Source organism: Rhinopithecus roxellana, chromosome 4 (genome assembly GCF_007565055.1).
Source record: "Rhinopithecus roxellana isolate Shanxi Qingling chromosome 4, ASM756505v1, whole genome shotgun sequence".
Classification (NCBI taxonomy): domain Eukaryota; kingdom Metazoa; phylum Chordata; class Mammalia; order Primates; family Cercopithecidae; genus Rhinopithecus; species Rhinopithecus roxellana.
The window spans coordinates 37245144-37267071 of NC_044552.1; the positions used below are offsets into that span (position 1 = coordinate 37245144).

The 21928-nt window shown below is 42.1% G+C and overlaps 2 protein-coding genes and 1 pseudogene across 5 annotated transcripts in view; 1 reads left to right on the forward strand and 2 right to left on the reverse strand.

Annotated features, from left to right (window-relative positions):
* Positions 1 to 6077, reverse strand: part of CRIP3 (cysteine rich protein 3) — a 28044-nt gene extending 21967 nt beyond the window's left edge. For 2 of the 4 annotated variants that reach the window (XM_010369719.2, XM_030928660.1), the window contains exon 1: positions 5990 to 6077. The gene's annotated coding sequence lies outside the window, so the exon portion shown is untranslated. Of the gene's footprint in view, positions 1 to 657; positions 701 to 5989 lie in introns of those variants that run through there. The other 2 variants (XM_030928662.1, XM_030928661.1) reach the window with 2 other exon arrangements.
* LOC104667346 lies at positions 3401 to 3739 on the forward strand (annotated as a pseudogene).
* A 4225-nt stretch (positions 6078 to 10302) lies between the features above and the next one.
* The window catches only part of ZNF318 (zinc finger protein 318), a 34470-nt gene continuing 22844 nt past the window's right edge, over positions 10303 to 21928 (reverse strand). The window contains 4 exon segments of the mRNA XM_010369716.2: positions 10303 to 14724; positions 15013 to 15131; positions 16329 to 16428; positions 16893 to 17096. Coding sequence (XP_010368018.2) covers positions 11380 to 14724; positions 15013 to 15131; positions 16329 to 16428; positions 16893 to 17096 — 3768 coding nt within the window. The 3' untranslated portion in view covers positions 10303 to 11379.

The following is a 21928-nucleotide window of genomic DNA, read 5'->3' on the forward strand; positions in this document are numbered from 1 at the left end:
CCAGGAGGCGAAGGCTGCAGTGAGCTGAGACTGTGCCACTGCACTCCAGTCTGGGTGAGATTGGTTCTGTCTCAAAAAAAAGGCCAATAAGTACATGAAAAGATGTTCACTGCTGGGAGCGGTGGCTCACACCTGAAATCACAGCACTTTGGGAGGCCGAGCAGAAGGATCGCTTGAGCCCAGGAGTTTAAGACCAGCCTAGGCAACATTGCAAGACCCCATCTCTACAAAAAATAAAAAATTAGCTGGGTGTGGTGGTGTGTGCCTTTAGTCCCGGAGGCTAAGGTGGGAGGATCACTGGAGCCCAGGAGGTTGATGCTGCAGTGAACTGTGTTCCCATGACTACATGCCAGCCAGGGCAACAGAGCAAGACCCTGTCTCAAAAACAACAACAAAAGAGATGCTCAGTATCGCTGTCATAAGGAAAATGTAAATTGAAACCACAATGAGATACTAGGATGGTTATATTTTAAAAAGGGGAATAACAAGTGTTATGGAGAAACTGTACAATCTGTAGGGATGTAAAATGATTCTGGTGCTATGGAAAACTGTTTGGCAATTCCTCAAAAAATTAAATATAGAATAACCGTATGACCCAGCAATTTTACTTCTAGTAAATACCCGAAAGAATAAAAAAACAGGTACTCAAATACTTACGCATGAAATGTTCATAGCAGCATTATTCAAAATAGCCAAAAGGTGGAAACAACTCAAATGTTCATCAGCAAATGAATGGATAAACAAATTGTGATATATACCTATAATGGAGTATTATTCAGCTATAAAACGGAATAAAACACTGATACATACAACATGGATGAATCTCAAAAACATTATGCTAAGTGAAAAAATAGTAACACAAAAATACAGACAAAAGGTCACACATTGTATGATTTTATTTATATAAAATGTCCAGAATAAGTAAATCCATAGAGATCGAAAACAGATTGGTGACTGCCAGGGGCTGCAGGTAGGTAGGAATGGGGACTAACTGCTTAAGGGAAATAGGGTTTTATTTTGGGTGATGAAAATTTCACCTCGACTCTTTTTTTTTTTTTTTTTTTTTTTTTGAGACGGAGTCTTGCTCTGCCACCCAGGCTGGAGTGCAGTGGCAGGATCTCAGCTCACTGCAAGCTCCGCCTCCCGGGTTTACGCCATTCTCCTGCCTCAGCCTCCCGAGTAGCTGGGACTACAGGCGCCCGCCTCGTCGCCCGGCTAGTTTTTTGTATTTTTAAGTAGAGACAGGGTTTCACCGTATTAGCCAGGATGGTCTCGATCTCCTGACCTCGTGATCCGCCCGTCTCGGCCTCCCAAAGTGCTGGGATTACAGGCTTGAGCCACCGCGCCCGGCCGACTCTTTTTAAAAAAGCACCAGAAATTGTTATAACAGTCAGATTACTGGTTACATTTTGGGGAAGTGGTAACTGGAAGATAACATGAGAGGAGCTTCTGGGGTGTTGGTCGTATTTTATTTTTTGATATGGGTATTGGTTACCTAGGTCTATTCACTCTGTGAAATTGTTAAGCTTAACACTTGTAATGTGTTTTGTTTTTTTTTTTAGATAGGGTTTTACTATCACCCAGGCCAGAGTGCAGTGGTGCAATCATGGCTCACTGTAGCCTCCACCTTGTGGCCTCAAGCGATCCTCCCACCTCAGCCTCCTGAGTAGCTGGGACTAAAGGCAGCTGCTCCCATGCCTAGCTAATTTTTTTAGTTTTTGTAGAGACAGGGTCTTGTTATTTGCCCAGGCTGGTCTTGAACTCCTGGACACAAGTGATCCTCCCGCCTTGGCCTCCTAAAGTGCTGGGATTACAGGCATGAGCCGCTGTGCCCAGCCTGTTTTTAAAATATGAACATTGTACTTTAATATAAAAGTTTACTTAGAAAAAATTTAAATGGGGTCGGGCACAGTGGCTCACCCTGTAATCCCAGCACTCTGGGAGGCTGAGGCACGTGGATCATCTGATGTCAGGAGTTTGAGACCAGCCTGGCCAACATGGTGAAACCCTGTCACTACTAAAAATACAAAAATTAGCTGGGCATGGTGGCAGGCACCTGAAATCGCAGCTACTCGGGAAGCTGAGGCAGGAGAATTGCTGGAACCCAGGAAGCAGAGGTTGCAGTGAGCTGAGATCGTGCCATTGCACTCCAGGTTGGGCAACAACAGCAAGACTCTATCTCAAAAAAAAAAAAAAAGAAAAAAGAAAAAAAGTTAAACGGTTACCATATGACTATATATTCCTAGTTATGTACCCTAGGGAACTGAAAACATATATTTACACAAAAACTTGCATATGAATGTTCATAGATTATTCATAATAGGCAAAATATGAAAATAGCCCAAATGTCCAACAATTGGTAGACAAAACATGGCACATCCATACAGTGGAATAATCAGCCATAAAATACAACAAAATAGTGATACATGGTATAACATGGATGAACTTGGACAACATTATGCTAAGTGAAAGAAGCCAGACACAAAAGAAATTTATTGTATGACTCCATTTATATTAAATGCTCAAAACAGGCAAATCCGTAGAGACAGAAAGGAGACTGGTGATTGCCAGTGGCTTAGGAGTAGGGGTAACTGGGAGTATCTGCTAATGGGTATGTGTTTTCTTAGAGGATGAAGGAAATGTTCTGGAATTAGTGGTGACAGTTGTACGACACTGAAGATATTAAAAATCACAGAACTGGCCGGGCGCGGTGGCTCAAGCCTGTAATCCCAGCACTTTGGGAGGCCGAGACAGGTGGATCACGAGGTCAGGAGATCGAGACCATCCTGGCTAACACGGTGAAACCCTGTCTCTACTAAAAAATACAAAAAACTAGCCGGGCGAGGTGGCGGGCGCCTGTAGTCCCAGCTACTCGGGAGGCTGAGGCAGGAGAATGGCATGAACCCAAGAGGAGGAGCTTGCAGTGAGGTGAGATCCAGCCACTGCACTCCAGCCTAGGTGACAGAGCAAGACTCCGTCTCAAAAAAAGAAAAAAAAAAATCACAGAACTATACACTTGAAAACGGTGAATCTGGCCAGGCACAGTGGCTCACGCCACTAATCATATCACTTTGGGAGGCTAAGGTGGAAGGATCACTTGAGCCCAGGAGGTGGAGGCTGCCGTGTGCCATAACTGCGGCACTGAACTTCAGCCTGGACGAGAGAGTAAGATAAAAATAATAAAGGTGTCTCAAAAAAATAAAGGTGAATTTTATGTTATGTGAAATTCAAATATTAACTGTAATTCAATAAAAAAGATCTTAAATATTTCATCATTCATAATACATGTGAGTTCTCTTTCCCCTGTCTATATTTCCTTTACAATCAGCCACCATCGAAAAGTTGAGGAAGCCTACGGCTCTCAGGAGCAGTCCTTTGAGCTTGGGTAGGGGCACTTAGAATGGTCCAACATTTGACATACTATCGTAGGCTTTCCTAAAATACAGCCTCTAACAAAACTAGGCTGTCCCAAACCCCTGGTAACATAATTGTTTACCTTTATACCAAGAAGGTTGGGAGAGCACCAAATTCTGCATGTGGTGTGTGCCCAGGCCGACTTCAAGGGGTTTGTACTGTGAGACCTGAAGTTCTTATGAGATTGTGCAAAACAGAAAGACATGTCAGCAGGGCCTATGTTGGTTCCATGTGTGTTAAATGTGTTCATGACAAGATCAAGCGTGCTTTCCTTATCAAAGAGCAGAAAATCGTGAAAGTGTTGAAGAGTCAGAAAGCTAAATAAAAATGAAGCTTTTTGAATAATAATAATAGAAAAAAGAAGTCCAAAAGGAAAAACAGTATTCTAAAAAACGTTCCCTTTCCCTCACCTATCTCCCAGATCAGTGCAACTGAGACACCATTGGAGAACTGAGGTCTAAGCAGCAAAGCAGGGGGGATGGAGGTAGGGCTGTGAGTCATAGTTTGTATGAAAGCTTATGACCAACATCTTTGTCTCTGAACAGAGGAATGTGACAGTTGATGAGAAACAGATCTTGGGCTGGAACAAAGGAGAGAAAGTGGTGGTGACAACGTGTTGGCAGCCCTGGCACCAGGTTGCTTTCCATTGCTTCATCCACCAGGTCATGCCTCAGGAATAAGTAATCCTTAACTAATATATCAGCAGCATGAAGCCCTGAGGTACTTTTTGCCCTTTATTGACTTCTTATTCCACTGATGGCTTTGCTCATATCATGAATAGTTCCGAAAGTTACTAAAACCAAAGATTATTTGGGCAGTAAACTAGACCTCCAGGACTCTAAAAGTGCCTGGATTTACAAATCAAAAACAAAACCAGCCAGGCATGGTGGCTCACGCCTGTAATCCGAGCACTCTGGGAGGCCGAGGTGGGCGGTTCACTTGAAGTCAGAAGTTCATGACCAGCTTGGCCAACAGGGTGAAACCCTGTCTCTACTAAAAATACAAAAATTAGCCAGGCATGGTGGCACACGTCTGTAATCCCAGCTACTCGGGAGGCTGAGGCAGGAGGATTGTTTGAACCTGGGAGGCAGAGGTTGCAGTGAGCCAAGATGGTGCCACTGCACTCCAGCCTGGGCGACAGAGTGAAATTCTGTCTCAGCCTCCCAAATAGCTGGGATTATAGGCATGTGCCACCACACCCAGCTAACTTTTGTATTTTCAGTAGAGACAGGGTTTCACCATGTTGGCCAGGCTGGTCTCGAACTCCTGACCTCAGGTGATCTGGCCCCCCTTGGCCTCCCAAAGTGCTGGGATTAGAGGCATGAGCCACCGCACCTAGCCCATTTTTAATTTTTTTTAAATTTATTTTTGAGACAGGGTCTTGTTCTGTTGCTCAGGCTGGAGTACAATGGTGCAATCACAGTTCACTGCAGCTTCAACCTCCAGGGTTCAAAACGATCCTCCCACCTCAGCCTCCTGAGTAGCTGGGACTACAGGCATGGACCACCATGCCGGGCTAATTTATATTTTGTAGAGACAGGGTCTCACTATGTTGCCTGGCTGGTCTTGAACTCCTGGGCTCAACTGATCTGCTGACCTCGGCCTCTCAAAGTGCTGGGATTATAGGTGTGAGCTACTATCCCCAGCCCCTATTGGGATTTTGTTTTTTATTTTTTCAAGATGGAGTCTTGCTCTGTCACCCAGGCTGGAGTATAGTGGCGTGATCTTGGCTCACTGCGACCTCTGCCTCCCAGTTTCAAGCAGTTCTCCTGCCTCAGCCTCCTGAGTAGTTGGGATTACAGGTATGCGCCACCACACCTGGCTAATTTTTGTATTTTTAGCAGAGATGGAGTTTTACCATGTTGGCCAGGCTGGTCTCAAACTCTGGTCTCAAACTCCTGGTCTCAAAGCGTTCCACCCGCCTCAGCCTCCCAAAGTGCTGGGATTACAGGCATGAGCCACCATGTCTGGTCCCCTACTGGCATTTTAAATGAGCAGAGAGTAAGGGGTTTCCTTGGTGTTTTGAAATGATGCTTGCCTGCTACTGTGCACCAGAGATTTCAGTGTGTGTGGGACAAGTACAAGACTGAGTTAAAAACTGATGGACAGCTGCCCTGAAGTCTGATATTGAAGGATCAAACATATCCTTTGTGATTGTCCCCGCTTCATTGAGTCTCCTTTGCTTACTCATACCCCAATCCTCTAAGGACATACCCAATTTTACTTTGTCTTTGTATGGACCAATAAAAGAGGCTAGAACCAAGATAAGAGATGTTCTACTTAGGGGCACATTGGAGTCCAGGGCCCAGGAAGAATATGAACACCTGAACTCTATAGCTTTAATGTAAGTATCATGGCACAAAATGAGAGATGGGACTTCAGGAATAATTTATTCAATACTAAATGAGGTGAGGAGTGGCAAGTCTAAAATACATACCCTCTTTGTACATTCTAATCTTGTTTATCCTCTGCAAGTACAATATACATATTCACTCACCCAACTCACCATTTCCTGGAAGCTAAAATGACAGGATCTTCTCTACAACTTATCCCCACTCCCAGCAGCCATACCTACCTTCTGGAAGTCATATCCTTCAGGTGATTGTCTAATGGCCACAAGGGCACCCATCATTTCCGTGGCCTCCGTGGTTTCTATCCCTGCCTTTCTGGGGGCAGAAATGTCTGCTGCGGTCCTTCCTTTTGGAAATCTGAAGACTTCTGGAATTGCCCCTGAAAAGAAAGGAAGATAAGAGGGTGAGAGTCGTAACAATGTGATCAATAGTCATCCTTAGGAAGGTGGTTACAGGAAGGCTTGGTGGAAGCTTAGCAGGGGCAGAGTATCAGAGAGATGAAAGAAAATAATATCTTAATATGGTTGACTTTATCTCTGCTATCTTTCTCCACATTCTCTACCTTTTGTTCTCCCCGTTATGTAACTCTGCCTCTGTTTTCACCCTGTTCATTCACTTCCCTTAAACATACTCATTTCCCTTATTTTCTACAAAATTCCTTTCTTGCCTGATCCTCCACAAATGGAACCAAAGTCTATAAATCTTTAAATCATTACATCTAGATTTGTTATCTTCTGTCCTTTTGCATGTGACATTTTGTTATCTTTTGTGTACCTGTATCACTTTGTAAAACAGGTATCTTGAGTTATATCATTTAATGTCCAACTGCTTGTACAACATTAATGAATACAAACAACTAGGTCCACAGAGGTTGGGGAAAGAATGGGAAGAGGAAGAGAGGAAGGAGGAAATAATGGTAAGACATTCTCGAAGAAAGCATGTTGCCCAGCATTGATGGGAATAGGAGAATTTAGGAAGTCTTGAGGGAAAAGCGGCAGGACCTATTTGTAACGATGGAAAACAGACAAGAGGTGTGAAGGAAAACAGGGATGCACTGAGTAGGAGACACACGACTTAAAAAAAATAATTTTAATACGGAAAAGTATACAGAGGGGTAAAAAAAAAAAACTGGCCTATAATTCCACAGCACTGGATAACCCTTACTACATATTATTTTATACATATATGTGTGTGCATGTGTACATATTTTGTTTTTAAAACATTTATATTTTACATAAAATCATTTTCATGGTCACAATGTTGAAACAAAACAGAAGATACAAAATAAAAAGTGATAGCATTCCTTTTCCCTCTCCCAAAGGCAACCTTTTTTGGTTACGATTTAGTTTTGATGAGATGACAAGAGGATGCTGGAGATCATAAAGCGCTGAATTACTTCTTCAACCATATCAGAGGGGTTTGGGGTTTGACTGACTTCAACATGTTTATGAAGTCTGGCTGGGAGAAAAAGGGGGCCATCTGAAAACCGGATCCCCAAAACCTTTTTTTTTTTTTGCTAATCGTAAGGTCAATTTAACTCCTTCTCATCCTCAGTTTCTCTTCTAGGAGCTGCAGAAGCAGTGTTCCCATCATGGCCTGGCACCACTATTCCAGAATGCTGTTGAAGTGAGGGAACCACTGGCAACCTTGACATGCCTCACTGATAAAAGTGCTTTGTATACAAAGACCCAGGACAGAAGCAAGAGGACAGCTGGCTTCTAGAGTGCTAAACACTCAGAAAATACAATAGGCAATTTATAGTTTTTACCGACTTATAATTTGCTAATTTATCACAATTTGTTAATAAAAACAGCTACTATTACCACACTGATTCTTTCAATGAATTTTTATTGAGCACCTGCTGTATGCCAGACAACTGTGCACTGTGAATACAATGATTAAAAAACAGTAAACAAAAGCAGACTTCTTGCTTTGGGGAGTTTATGATGTACTTAAGGGGCGCATATATTAATCAAAGAAACATAAATGTAAAAATTACAACCATGTTAAGTGCTACAACATAAACATACATGTTTTATATGTATTCTTCTGAAAGTGTATATGGGTTGAGGGCAAATCAGAAGAGTTGTGATTTTTAGAAGATTTTCATTATAAATTCAACTTCGTGGCTTATCAATGAATATTGTATACATAACTTAGTTAAAAATTACATAAACATTATTGCAATTTTAAACTCTAAAGAAGAGATGGGCTCACAAAACTATTTCCATTTGTCCATGTTCTCACATAAATTGTTAATAAATAAAGACTTTTAGGTTCTTACCTAGATTTGGTATGTAAGCTTTGTTAAGGTGATAACCAAGGTTTAGGGATATATATTAATACATTAACAAAGCATATATATACACACACACACACTCACCCACATATATATATATATATATGAAACTACCTCACTTATTTCTGTTACAGGCTACATCCTCTCTGAACCCTCCTCCAACTTTTAAAATTACACTTCATGTTCCTATTGGATGTATGTGTCCTGTATGTCCAACTCCCCACCCCATTCTTCCTTCATTCCTGAACCTGGCAGACCGATAAATGGACTATGTGCTGGCATTCTCTGCTACCAAAATATTAACTTTCTGACTTTTTTGAAAGATGAAGTGTCATGGGTGAAGTAAGAATACTTAACTATATTATTCAGCAATATTAGTACAGTATTATGTGCCCTGTGAATATAATACAGTTTGTAAAGCAAAACGCCCCTATTTGCAAGGCCAAGGGGAATTTTTAGGGGGTTATTTGTACACCTTAGGTAAAATTAGGTATTTGCCTAAATTTAAATGTAATTGCTGATCATCTGCTCTCACAATTGAGGATATCTGATAAAAGTTGTTCCTGATGTTTGTAAAATTTAAAACATAGTTATATTACACCATAAGCTGCTTTTAAAATTCAGGGCCCATTTCTTCCATGTGCCTAAGTCTACTAAGTTGAAAGTTTATTCAGTACTGTGATGGTAGAGAACAACAACAAAAAAATATGCTTTATCTCCAACTACTGGGTTAGAATTCTGTCCTTCCTTTCACCTGTCTTCTCTGGATAGGTTCCAAAGCTAGATCCCACTAACCAAAAGGAAGGAGGCAGCAACACTTCCTGCCCAGAATACAGATTCCTAAAAGTTCTCCCTCTGCTGGTTCAAGGAAGATATAAAGAATGCCACTCCTGCAACTCTTTAAATGAGCATTATTTTTGAAAAACCTGCAAATTGGTAGATGCCTTTGGTGTAAATCCTGAAGTTATCCAGAGAATACAAGAAGAGTTACTACCAAAGCTTAGGCTCAAAGTACTCCAGCCCTAGCTACCTGAACTAGTTCTGCCCTTCCTACAATAAATTTTGCCTCTTTTCTCTTCTCACTCCTTTCAAGTGGCCTCCTCCTAACCTAGAGAGTAAGATTCCAATGCCCTCTGAGGGAGTAAGGTTAGGATTGGGATCTCCTCCTGACTCTTTCCCTAAAACCACTAGTCCTGCCCTAAAGAGAAGTGGAACTAAGTGAACAGGACTGAAAATCAGCACAAATTGGCATTAAAAATTATGTTCCCTGAATTCCTATAGATAACCTGCTAGAACAGGGAGGGAGTAGTTCTCTGGGAAAACAAATCCCCCTGAAGCTCACTTGGGTTTAAACTCTTCTAAATGGCACCTTTTCAGTTAGTCTATGGTTTCCAAGCAAGAAAACTGCATGAACTCAGGCTTTGTCCTAAAAACCAGGGCTAGAAAGGTGACACGGGCAGGATACCCTGATCCTGTACATATTGGTGCTAGGATAAAGATAACGATCCTTATCTCAAAGGAAACAACACAAAACAACTCTGTGACACAGTAAGGTAAACTAACTTGTCTAAAATCACAGCAAGGTAAATGACTGAGGCATAGTCAAGGATCTAGCTCTCCCAAATCTGTGCCATTTCCATAACATGATTAAGAGAGGCCAGAATGACTTCTAAATTGACATTAAGAAAAATTAAAAATCCTTCTCAAAGTTGATCTAGGGATTTTATAGCTCTGTACATAAGGAAACAGGAAAAAAAATGGGACGGCAAATACAGATCAGTAATTTTGTATTATCTTTCAGGAACAGGTGGGTAAATAAGACTCTGAAGGCCCTGTTGAGTCAGGTTATAAACTGCTGACAACAGGGCTATCAAGAGGAAACTGGGACAGAGATAGAAAATCTGAGGACTGAGCTCCCTAATTCCCAAGAGCAGGAACCTGATTGTCCTAGGGGAGCTCAGTTCCCAGAAGAATCTATGGAGAATCAACACAAACGTATATAAAAAGCTTCACAATAGGAAGATGCCAATACCAGACAACTGTTGCCTACTCACTACCCATCCAGGCTGTGCTGGGGCAGACTGTATGTCCTAACATTGTGGCATGAAGTAGTTCTGACAAGTGAGGAAAGCATGGTTGGGGGTGTGGTAGACAATAAGGCAGCAGGGATTCACTGTTCTAGTTTTCCTTTGAAGTTCAAATGTGTGTGATTTCAAAACAAAAATCCAGAAGGAAACATGAGATTAATGCATTTATTCCAAGTAATTAACACATTAAAAATAAAGTTAAACTTGTCCAAGCCAACTCAAAAATTCTTTAATCTTTTTAACAAAATATACAACCCAAAACATCATACTATGGTGGAAATAAATTGGTGGTAGAGGAAAGGATACATATGGGTTTGTGGAACAGGGAATGAGTTCAATCTCAAGACAAGTTTCAGAGATCTTCTACCCCTTCACAACAGAAATGGCTGCTAAACAATTTCATACAAAGTGTTATTGGATCACAATACAATGAACAAAGGCCGTTTCAAAAATAAAAGTGATCTCTAAAGCATATCTGCTCCTGGCAATGAACCATGAATAAGCCTTACCGATTTGCTGTCTTCTAAAAGCCTGCCTGCCAGATATTCTTCCATGTTTATTTCCACACAGTTTTGTGGGTTAGCAGGACAATGCATCTCAAGAAAGGTAACAGAGTAAAGGAAGTACAGGAGTTGACATGCCAATAAGGGGTGTAAAGAGTAAACAAAAGAGCTACTCACGCTGCATTTCAAACAATGTTAAGGCAGGCCCATCCAAATGAAAGCCTAAGAGATGAACAATTCTTCCAAGTTTTCCATTTCAGCAAGCTTTCTGGTGTTTTTCCCAGAGATGTATCAACTGCCCAGGAAATTGGGTAGGAATACAACACAGCAATTGGAGAGGTCAGTTGCCTCCATCCTCCCCCACATTTCAGAAATGGCAGAGTCAAAGCCAAAATACAATCAAAGCACACTATGTGGTGAGCCAGTTAGACATTTGATTTTAATGACAAAGTGGGAGAAAATAAATTGGCCAAAAAAATTAACAGAAAATACATTTTTACAGATATATATATAGAAGTTGTTATCGATTTGTCTGGTGTTTTAAGGGGAAAGGGAAAAGGAAAGGAGGTAAATTTTTTAGCTTCCATTAATATTTACTGTAAGATGCTGACTGCATCTCTTAGTGTAGGTTCCAGATGAGATAGCAAACTAGTCCTGGATCATCTGGGCATCTGATTTCTAGAAGCCAATTTGATTCGTTCACAAGTAGCTCTAGGTATTTATTCTTAGTTGTGAACACTGGATTCTGAGTGGTCCTGGATGGCACCAACTGTAGCTTCCTGTTCAGGCATTTCCTGAGGGACCATATTGTCTTCAACTACCTGCTCCTTTGGAGGGGATCTTGACACTGGAGCTTTAACCAAATTCAGAGGGTCGGCACTGTCATCATCTACTTGCAGAATTGCCACCTTTGTGATGGATGCATTCGATACTTCTAGCTGTAATGGCCCCAACTCCAGGGAACTACACTTAGAAGGGTCACCTGGCTCAGAGAGTAGAGAACATAGTTTATCTTTTTGAACTCCAGAGGTCCGTGTGACAAAGTCAACAAGGTCTGGAAGGCAAGGAGATGGCCCAAGGCCTACAGAATTAATTGCTTTTAATTCCAATCTGAGTGACTCTTGTTTGTCTAATTGGGAAGATTCTTGTACTTCCTCAGGCATCATTCCTCCTGCTAACAGGTCAAGGGCCTGGTGTGTTCCCTCTAGGCCCCCCAAGCCATGGTCAACATTTTCTTTAAGTCCAGTTTTCAAAATGTTAGGAGAAGGGATCCTAACACTCCTGGGATTAGATGAGTTTCGTTCACCCTCTGTCTCAAAGTCAAGCACCAAGGTTTTGGGAGAATCTAATGGAAACCCAGAAAAAGATGGGATTGGTTCAAAGTCAGTGGGAGTGGAGGAATTACACCCTGCAGGTGATACAGAATTTTCTTCACACACTTTCTGAGACAAGGCAGTTGGGGATCTATGTGCTGGGCTTACCCGAGCACTGCAGAGATCAACAGGCATATCCCCCAGATTCCCCAGGGCAGTAAGCTCCTCTACCTTTAAGTCTGTAGCTTTAAAGTCTTCTAGGGCCTTGCTTTCTATTGTCACTGTTAACTCTGGATGGACATCTTGTAGCTCCAGTGCTTCTGCTTTTGGTTTCTCTGGGCTCTCCCAGGTCTCTGGCCTCTTCTTGTTTTCATCCCAAACAGCCAACTCATAGATCTTTTTAACTTGAAAGTCTTTTGATCTTTCTCTCTTGAGTTTGAGGCTTCTGTACCTAGAAGTTCTAGAAGCTGATTCTGGCGCTGAATTTCCTAGCCCCTCCTCACTAACAACTGAAACTCCTTGCTCTTGTGGACTACCTGCTAAACACACAGCTGATCTGGGTGGGGACTGAAGCAGCAACTCTGGGGCAGAAATTTTCACAGGTGTATCTTGTGGATTGAGTAAAGACCTAGCTTCTGATAAAAATGAGTCTAATTTTGCTTTTGTGAAAGAGCAAGCCTGTGGACTCAATTTGATCACTACTTTACTTGGAGTTTCACTTCCTGTCATCAATTTATTGGACTGTTCAGCCTCTTTGTCAATCATTAGCAAGTTGGGCTGTTTTACTTCTCCCTCCCACATGTATCTGTTCCCATGGTTCAAATTAGAATCTTCTATGCTGTGGGGTCCAATGCTGGTACTTGTTCCCTCATCAAATATCCCCTCAGACAGCTCTTTCACCCTTCCTTTTAGTTCAGTGTTTGTCTCTATCTCACTTCCTCTACAATCCTCAGATTTACGGAGCTCTTGGCTTTCCTTATCCTGGTTAGCAGATTCTCTGAGGTGGATTTCTACCAACTTCTGAGATTCTTTGCGCTGTTTATCTAACAGCTGAGGAGGTGGTTCTACACCAGGTGGTCCTGGCTCTCCCAGGTCAAGCTCACTCTTTTTCTCTGGAGATATACCCCTACAAGTGTCACTCTGGAAGGAACTAGAGGTCCACATGGCCAACGTGTCTGTCTTTGGGGTAACTGTTTCATAAGGCCTGCTTTGGCACAACCTTGTCAGAGGCTGTAGGAAGCCATAGGTGCTGCCTGTGCTTTTTGGGTCTACATGTTCTACAACTGACCATTTCCCTAGGGCCACCAGAGTTTTTGCAACGGGCTTTTCAGAGTTGCTAACTATAGGAGCAGTGACCAAACCCTCATCTTGATGCAACTCCTCTTGGGATGCACTGCTGTTCAAAGGATAAGTAGAAGAGGTGTCTGAACTTTTGGTTCTAGAGAGGTTGCTATTTTCCCCATTGGCCAATGGACCACCACTTAGCTTAGTCTCAGAGGTACCCTTAGTCTCAGGGCCCCCCTTTCCACCACTACTATAGAATATGTCATACAGGTCCTTAGCATTGGCAGTGGCTAAGCATGAATTTCGCTTCTCTAATTTTTTGGCTTGTTCACTGAACACACTTGAGAGGGGTGGTGGAGGACGTACTAACACAGAGAACAGGGTCTGGTCTCGGTCACTCTCACTCACCCCAGGAGCGGTCTCATCAGAAGGAATGGCAGCTGGCTGTGCTGAGGCCATGATGGCTACAGGCAACACTGGGTTCAAAATGTTAGGACCCAGGAAGCCAGGGCTGAGAGTCTGAGATACAGTTGGGTTTGATTTTACTGGAGCCAAGATAGCATTTGCTTGACCAGGAGATGGGGCAGCTGGATGAGGTATAATAGGGGGTGGTGGAGGCGGTGGAGGTGGGGGTGGTGGTGGTGGTAGTATTTGTTCAGGTAAATGAGATGGCTCATTCTTTTCAGCCAACACCACTTTTTCCTCTGGAGACCCTTTTAGAATCACCTCTTCCCCTCCAAATGCTTTGGAGATGATGTCTGGAGGTAAGAAGAGATCAGCTGAAGATTCTTTAACCACTGGCAGAGGTTTAGCAGTGGTTCCAGAGGACTTAATAGACAGAAAGGTGTTAAGAGGAGCTGGCTTGCTCATTGTGGCTGAACATGACTTGCGGAGTACTGTGGATGGGATAGGCAGGTTGGGTCGGATCTTAGTCTGTGTTGAAGTTGTCACAACAGGCATCCAAGGGCTGGTATGTGCAACAACAGTTTTCCCAGAGAGCTTGATTTTGATGGGCTTTGCCTTCCCAGCTTCAGCTTTGCCATCCTCTTTGTCCTTACTATTTTCTACAATCTCTTCTTTAGAAATACTTGGGGTCACCACTGAACTTTTCTCCTCTTCTTTTTCTGGCTTCTTCCAGCTGAATTTCCCGAAAGAAGATGATGTTGGTGATTCCTTCTTTACCTCTTCTTTTAACTGGAGTTTGATGCCAGTGTTCCTTTTGTTTTCAGCTTTTTCAGGGGAGTTCCTACCCTCAGAGAGTTGGTCTTCTAATTTCTCAGAGACCTTGTCATCCTCCTTTACTTCTTTCACAGCCTTTGCCTTTTTTTCTTTCTTCTCCTCCTTTGGTTTCTCACTAAGTTTGCGCTTTAGCTCACTCTGCCGTCGCCGTTCTGTCTCTAGGACCACAGCCAAGCCAGCTTGGCGGTCCAGATTCCGCCGCTCCTCATATAATGGGTTTTCATCCACATATTTCTGCGAAGAAAAAAGATAAAGGCTCAAAAACTGGTGAAAACACAAGAGAAAAAAATCTTGGCCCTGCCACTGTTAGAATTCATTCAGTAGAAATCCCCAGAATAATCTTTCTCAAGGACATACGGGATGCTATCTGCTGAGCATCTCCCACTAGGATTGAGGAGAACTTAAGAGGTTATATGGAATTTGAAGTATCAGTGGCTTTTTCTGGCTCGGAAGCCATTTGACAAAGTCAAAATAATTACTTCAGAAAAGTTGGAAACTCCACAGCCTACTACAAAGACCAACCTTGTATTTCTCATTGTGTTGGTGACCCTTCACATGTTGCTCCCCAGAAATTGGATCCCCCAAAAATTCCTCACAGAGCTGGCAATAAAATCCACTGATGGGAACCAGAAATTCAGAGCCTGGAAGAAGTAGAAAAAAGTCAAGGAAATAAGTCGATTCCACCCAGAATGTCAGCAACCAATGGAAATCCCACCACCGCTTTGCAGTAAAATAGTTACAGTATAGAGGGCCTTACCCACTGTGAAGTCAGAAGCAGTATTTAGATGAATCCCAATGGCACAGTCTTTCCAACCTAAGGCTTGAACTACAGTTCTCTAATTCTTCTACCTCTTGGGAACATTAACTGGTTAATTTAGGAGTTTCCTGTGCCAGATTAATTCCTGTTGCTGAGTCTCCTCAAACCCTAACTAGCACTAAGCATCTCAGGAGATATAAAAACTATACTCCCAAATAGTCCATTACCATTTTATGAGGATCTCTCATGTTGGTATTAATTACTGAGGAATCTCTCTTCCGTAGATCTCAAGGACATAGCAGCAGCACCGGCTACTTGTGAAGGTAAGAAATTGAAAAGTTTATGGGCCGGGCGCGGTGGCTCATGCCTGTAATCCCAGCACTTTGGGAGGCAGAGGTGGGCGGATCATGAGGTCAGGAGATCGAGACCATCCTGGCTAACACAGTGAAACCCCGTCTCTACTAAAAATACAAAAAATACAAGACATGGTGGCGGGTGCCTGTAGTCCCAGCTACTCGGGAGGCTGAGGCAGGAGAATGGGGTGAATCTGGGAGGCAGGGCTTGCAGTGAGCAGAGATTGCACCACTGCACTCCAGCCTGGGCAACAGAGCGAGACTCCATCTCAGAAAAAAAAAAGAAAGAAATTGAAAAGTTTAAAGACAAAGGAAGGTTCTGCTTCTCCATTTACCGCTTAATAACAATGACTCAAAATATTGTATAGTTCTTAGTTGAAAAGGCAGTTAAATTACTGCATCTCCTATCCTTTTTAACCTGGATTCCAAATAAGTAAGATTTGGGGCCCATAAGCCAATGACAAAGACAGTTCTATTTTAAGTGACATGTCTATGTTTAACATCTGTTAGTAGTAGATTTTTGGTCATGTGGGTAGAGATCATGGTCTTATAGATCTCTTTATAGTTTCAGGACCTAGTACACTGTTTTGTACACAGAAGGCAATCTTATGGCTTTGTTAAAAGGAATGGCTGTCTCATGCTATGCTGCTTCCTAGCACGTTAGCTCAGGACACCTCTTCCTCAACTGAATGTAAGGAAACCACAAAGGAGGCAAAGAGGAAACATACCTTTTGCAGGAACAGTTATCTTGTCAGTGCGCTTTATGGCATCTTGCTTGGCCTCACTCTGGGTCTTTGAAGCCCAAGGTCTGTTGTAGGGATCCAGTGTCTATTTGTAAGAGGCAGAGGTGCTCACACAACAGCACTAAAAGCTCAATGACCCACTTTTCTCTTTTTTTTCCCCCATAATAAGATCAGGGGACCAGAAGCCCCCAGCTACCCACCCCCACCCCCTCTGCCAACTGTTTAAATGGAAATCACCTGTGGAAAAGGTAAACACATGTTAGACCAAGTACCAGAGAAAGGTAAAATGAAACAAAAAAATCAGGTACTCAAGGAATCAAAAGAGGCAGAAACCTCACTTACACTTGTCATGGTGTTTAGTTACAGCCAAGTCCCCTGGACTGAGCCCTGGGAATGGTGTCTCCTTTGTTGGTGTCTCTTGGCTCTTCAGATTGGGGCTCCTGCCCATATGAGAATGTTTCCTTTTCCAGCTTCGCAATGCAGATAGGGGTATAGAAGTTTGAAGAGAGTGAGGGTGGGAGTGAAAATAACAGAGAGTAGGATACCTACCTGTGTGTGCTTCTTATTGTGCATATGAGTGAAGAAGTCAAACATGGTCCCACAGATGGTGTTGCAGTCTTTGCACCAGTGATTGCCGGCATCATAATACTCATAAGCAGCGGTGGGCTGATCCAACTGCTTAGTGGCTGACTGGGGGCTTTCCACAGGCTTGGGGCTCTTAGTACGAAACTTCTCATTGTTTACTTTTGATTCCTAGAGGGCAAAAACTGTACTTACAAGGAATTCAAGGCAATCTAGACTTGTCTTCTCTTTGAAATAGTAAGTGGCCATAATAATAGAAATAGGGCCATATGACCCTATTTCCAATGTTTAAAGCTGCACAAGTTGGGGGGAGCCCTAACAGAAACATGTCTCTAAGACACAGAACTATTTGACTTCATAGTGCTATTACAGCATAAAAAGTAAGTCATAACGGCAATATATTTACTTACATATCCTAAAATATCTCTAGAAGAACAGCCAAGGTTGTGGAAACACTGGCTGCCTCTGGGGAAAGGAAGTGGAGAACAAGGATGGGTAGTAGTCTCTTTACTGTATACCCTTTAGTAAATGTTGAATGTGTTACCTGTGCAACTAAATAGTTAAATTTGAAAATCATGACGACTAGGGAGGGAAGAAAAAACAAAACGGAAAAGGTAATTGACAGGCTAAGTAAAGCAAATGCAGAAAATAGGTAATAGTGAACTCATCACATGCATCCTGGTATGAAAAACTGGAGAGAAGTGTTGGTGTACATAGATAAAGCAGACTATACAACTATACATAGATAAATAAGGTCATCTATGTAGAACGATTTAAAGGAATCTGGGAAAAACATTCCTAACTGCCTAAAATATCACTTTTAGAATTTAACACCTTTAGAGGCCAGGTGCGGTGGCTCACGCCTGAAAGCACATCACTTTGGGAGGTCGAGGTGGGCGGATCACTTGAGGCCAGAAGTTCAAGACAGGCCTGGCCAACATGGTGAAACCCCATCTCTGTTAAAAATAGAAAAATTACCCGGGCATGGGGGTGTGCACCTGTAGTTCCAGCTACTCGGGAGGTTGAGGCACGAGAATCACTTGAACCCGGGAGGCAGAGGTTGCAGTAACGTAAGATTGTGCCACTGCATTCTAGCCTCAGCAACAAGTGAGACCCTGTCTCCAAAAAAAAAAAAATTTTTTAACACCTTTGAGTAACATGTATCTTTTTTTTTAAATATATCAATTCCTTAATATTAAAATGATCAACAGTAAATATTTAATATAAATTAATTTATTACCAAGTTGGAACAAGGCACTCAGGAAATGAGAATTTTGGTTAATGTTCAGGAGTAAAGCACAGGAAAAAAAGATAATTTTTGCAACTCAGAGGCTAGCTATGAATGGGGTTCTATAGTACACAAGATGAAGGAGCTGGGCACCTAGAATATTGGCTCGTTCAGGGAAAAAGGTAGGATAGGAGGAAAGGGAAACAACTGGGGCTTCAAAGATACTCTTTCCCTACCTGAATCCTATTCAAGAATCACTAAAGAGATCACATCAGACAGGTAGGGGATGGGAGAGTTCATACACTCCTGGTGGGAGTATTAACTGGCACCATCTTCTAGAAGATAATCTAGGAATACATTACATACCTCAAAATACTGTATACACTTTAACCCAGCAATTTACTCCTTGATATTTATCCTATGGAAAGTATCATGTCAAACAACAGGTGATTTGATTGGTTAAATAAATTTCGCTTAACCATGCAACAAAAACAACAAAAAATAAGGTTGTTAAAAATGGTATTATAGAAGTGTATTTACTGACATGGAAAGATGTTCATGATATACTTAGAAAACTAATAAAATACACTTGAATAATCAACGAAGATATGTAAATAGGCATAGAGCGTTGGATATCACTTTATCCAAAATACTTTCTCTAACCACTCTATACTCCTTATCCTGCTTTTTTTTTTAGGCACTTATCATTACCTAACATGGACTTATTTATTGCCTGTCTTCTGCTATTTAATGAGAATATGAACCTTGTCTATACTGTTCAGTGTGATATTTCCCATATCTAGACCAGTTCCTGACACTTTATTGGTGACCAATACATATTTGTTAAGTGAATGAATGGAAAGAATTAATACCTTGGTGTATGTATTTGGAATAACATACACCAAGGTATTAATAATATCATACACCAAGGTCTTAATAACAGTGGTCTTGGCTGGGCCCTGCCAGCACTTTGGGAGGCTGAGGTGGGCAGATCACTTGAGCTTAGGAGTTCGGGACCAGCCTTGGAAACATGGCGAAACCTCAACTCTACAAAATTAGCCAAGTGTGGTGGTGGTGAGCACCTGTAGTCCCAGCTACTGGGGAGCCTGAGGTGGGAAGAATGCTTAGACCCGAGAGTTGGAGGCTGCAGTGAGCCATGATCGTGTCACTGCACTCAACCTGGGTGACAGAGTGAGACCCTGTGTCAAAAAAAAAAAAAAAAAGTAATAATAATAGTTGTTTCTAGGTAGATGAAATTACAAGTTTGTGTGTGCTTTTCTGAAATGAACAGAAAGGGAAAGAAAACTTCAAACCAACTATACGTTTTAAAGAGAGGTAAAGAAATATGAAGGACAGGTAGGAAAGGTTGTGGACATAATATTCCTTACTGCTGAGATGAAAACTGAATTGTAACATATCCCTATTAGTTTCAGAGACCATGAAGACTCACCCAAATCAAGATGATAGATTATCTCATGGGGTTGGTATATGAATAGAAATCCAATGTATAAGTCAATTACAAAGGACCAGAGCTTTTAAATTCTTCTCCCATTAAAGGCCCTACCTAGACTCAAGACCCACGTATAAAAGACTAGTCCTACCTGGTTGAGAAAGAAAATTCTCCTAGGAAGACATGGAAAAAAATAGAGCTTGGGTGATAATACAGAATATATTCTCTTTCCTACCTCTCAACATTAACTGAGGATGTACTATGTGCTAGACATATTGTATGCCATGGGAAACACAAAGATAAAGATTCCTCTTTTATCCTCTCAGGCCAGGTGGGGCAGCTCACACCTGTAATACAAGCACTTTGGGAGGCTGAGGCAGGAGGATCATCACTTGAGCCTAGGAGTTCAAGACCAGCCGGGGATGGGCACAGTGGCTCATGCCTGTAATCCCAGCACTTCGGGAGGCTGGGGCAGGTGGATTACCTGAGGTCAGGAGTTCGAAACCAGCCTGGTCAGGATGGTGAAACTCCATCTCTACTAAAAATACAATAATTAGCTGGGTGTGGTGGTACACACCTGTAATGCCAGCTACTTGGGAAGCTGAGGCAGGAGAATTGCCTGGGAGACAGGGGATGCAGTGAGCCAAGATCACGCCACTGTACTCCAGCCTGGTCAACAGAACAAGACTCTGTCTAAAAAAAAAAAAAAAAAAATGGCCGGGCAGGGTGGCTCACGCCTGTAATCCTAGCACTTTGGGAGGCCAGATCACAAGATCAGGAGTTTAAGACTAGCATGGCCAATACTGTGAAACCTGGCCTCTACTAAAAACACAAAAATTAGCCAGGGGTGGTGGCATGTGCCTGTAATCTCAGCTACTTGGGAGGCGGAGGCAGGAGAATCGCTTGAACCTGGGAGGCGGAGATTGCAGGTTCAACCAAGGTTGAGCCAAGATTGTACCACTGCACTCCAGTCTGGGTGACAGAGCAAGACTCCGTCTCAAAAAGAAGACCAGTCTGGGCAATATAGCAAGACCCCATCTTTAACAAAAAAAAAAAAGAAGCTCTCATTTAGTGGAGACAGACGTAAGAAGAGTCTTTAAACAAGACAACAAAATAAATTTTACAAAGAAACAAATTACAGAGTGCTAAAGAAGGCTGACTAGATCTGAGTGGAATTCTGGAAATTCTTCATGGAGGAGGTGGTATCCAAATTGGGCTTTAATGGGTGAGTGGGGGTGGGAGAAAGATTATTCCAGGCTAATAGAATTATTAATGCAAAACCAGAGAGGTGTAATACCAGATATTGCACACCTGGAAAACTGCACTTTGAGGTGATGCAGTGTAAGATGTAATATAATGTTTCCTGAGCAGTATTCATTACTATGTGCCGGGCCCTGGGCTATGTATTGGGAACCATATTGAACAATGACACATATAAAGTCCCTGGAACTTTTGAACCTTAAAAGCAAAGTTGCGGAACACATATAATTATATAATCAGACCTGTCATAAATGCTAAGAAGGAAAATTACAAGATATTATGGGAGTGTATATCAGGCAAATTTAACAGTCTAGGGAATCACAGAAGGAAATCAGGGAAGTAATTTAAGATCCAATCTAAAGGACAAATTGGAGTTAGAAGAGTAGATAAGGAAAGAGTTCAATTTGCACGGTAAAGAAAGGGAACAGAAAATGTGAGGTCATGAGAGGAGATGATACATTTGAGGAATGAAATGATTAGTAATGCAACTACAGTCAGCAAGAGGGAAAGAGGCATGAAATGAGGTTGAGGAAGGAGGCAAGGGATTGAGTATCATGATCACTGGCTGTATGTGCAAAAAGAGTTAACATAGCAACATAAGCAAAAACTGATGTGGCTTGGACTTGACTGTCAATGGAAATGGTAAGCTGGATGGAATCGAGATTTACTTTGGAGAGGGACCTGACAGAATCTGTAACTGTGTATGGAGCAGTTAGGGAGAGAAGAGCACTAAGAGTGACTTTTAAGTTGTTGTCATGAAAACTGTTGGACAGTGTGCCATGCATTGAGAATGGATAACAATGGAGGAAGAAAAAGTTGGAAGGAGGTTGAGCACTACCATTAATTTAGTTTAGGACATGCTCAATTTCAAGTGCCTATGAGACAATGAAGTGGAAATGGTGAGTTAGGTTGTTAGACACTCAGAAGACTCATTTGACTAGAACATAAAACTTGCATTTCTCACATGGCATTTTAGCATAGGACTGGATGAAATGGCCTAGAAAGAAAGAGCAAATTCTGGAGAACTGGGCAAGGACTAAGCCCTGAGAAACTCAAAAATTTAAA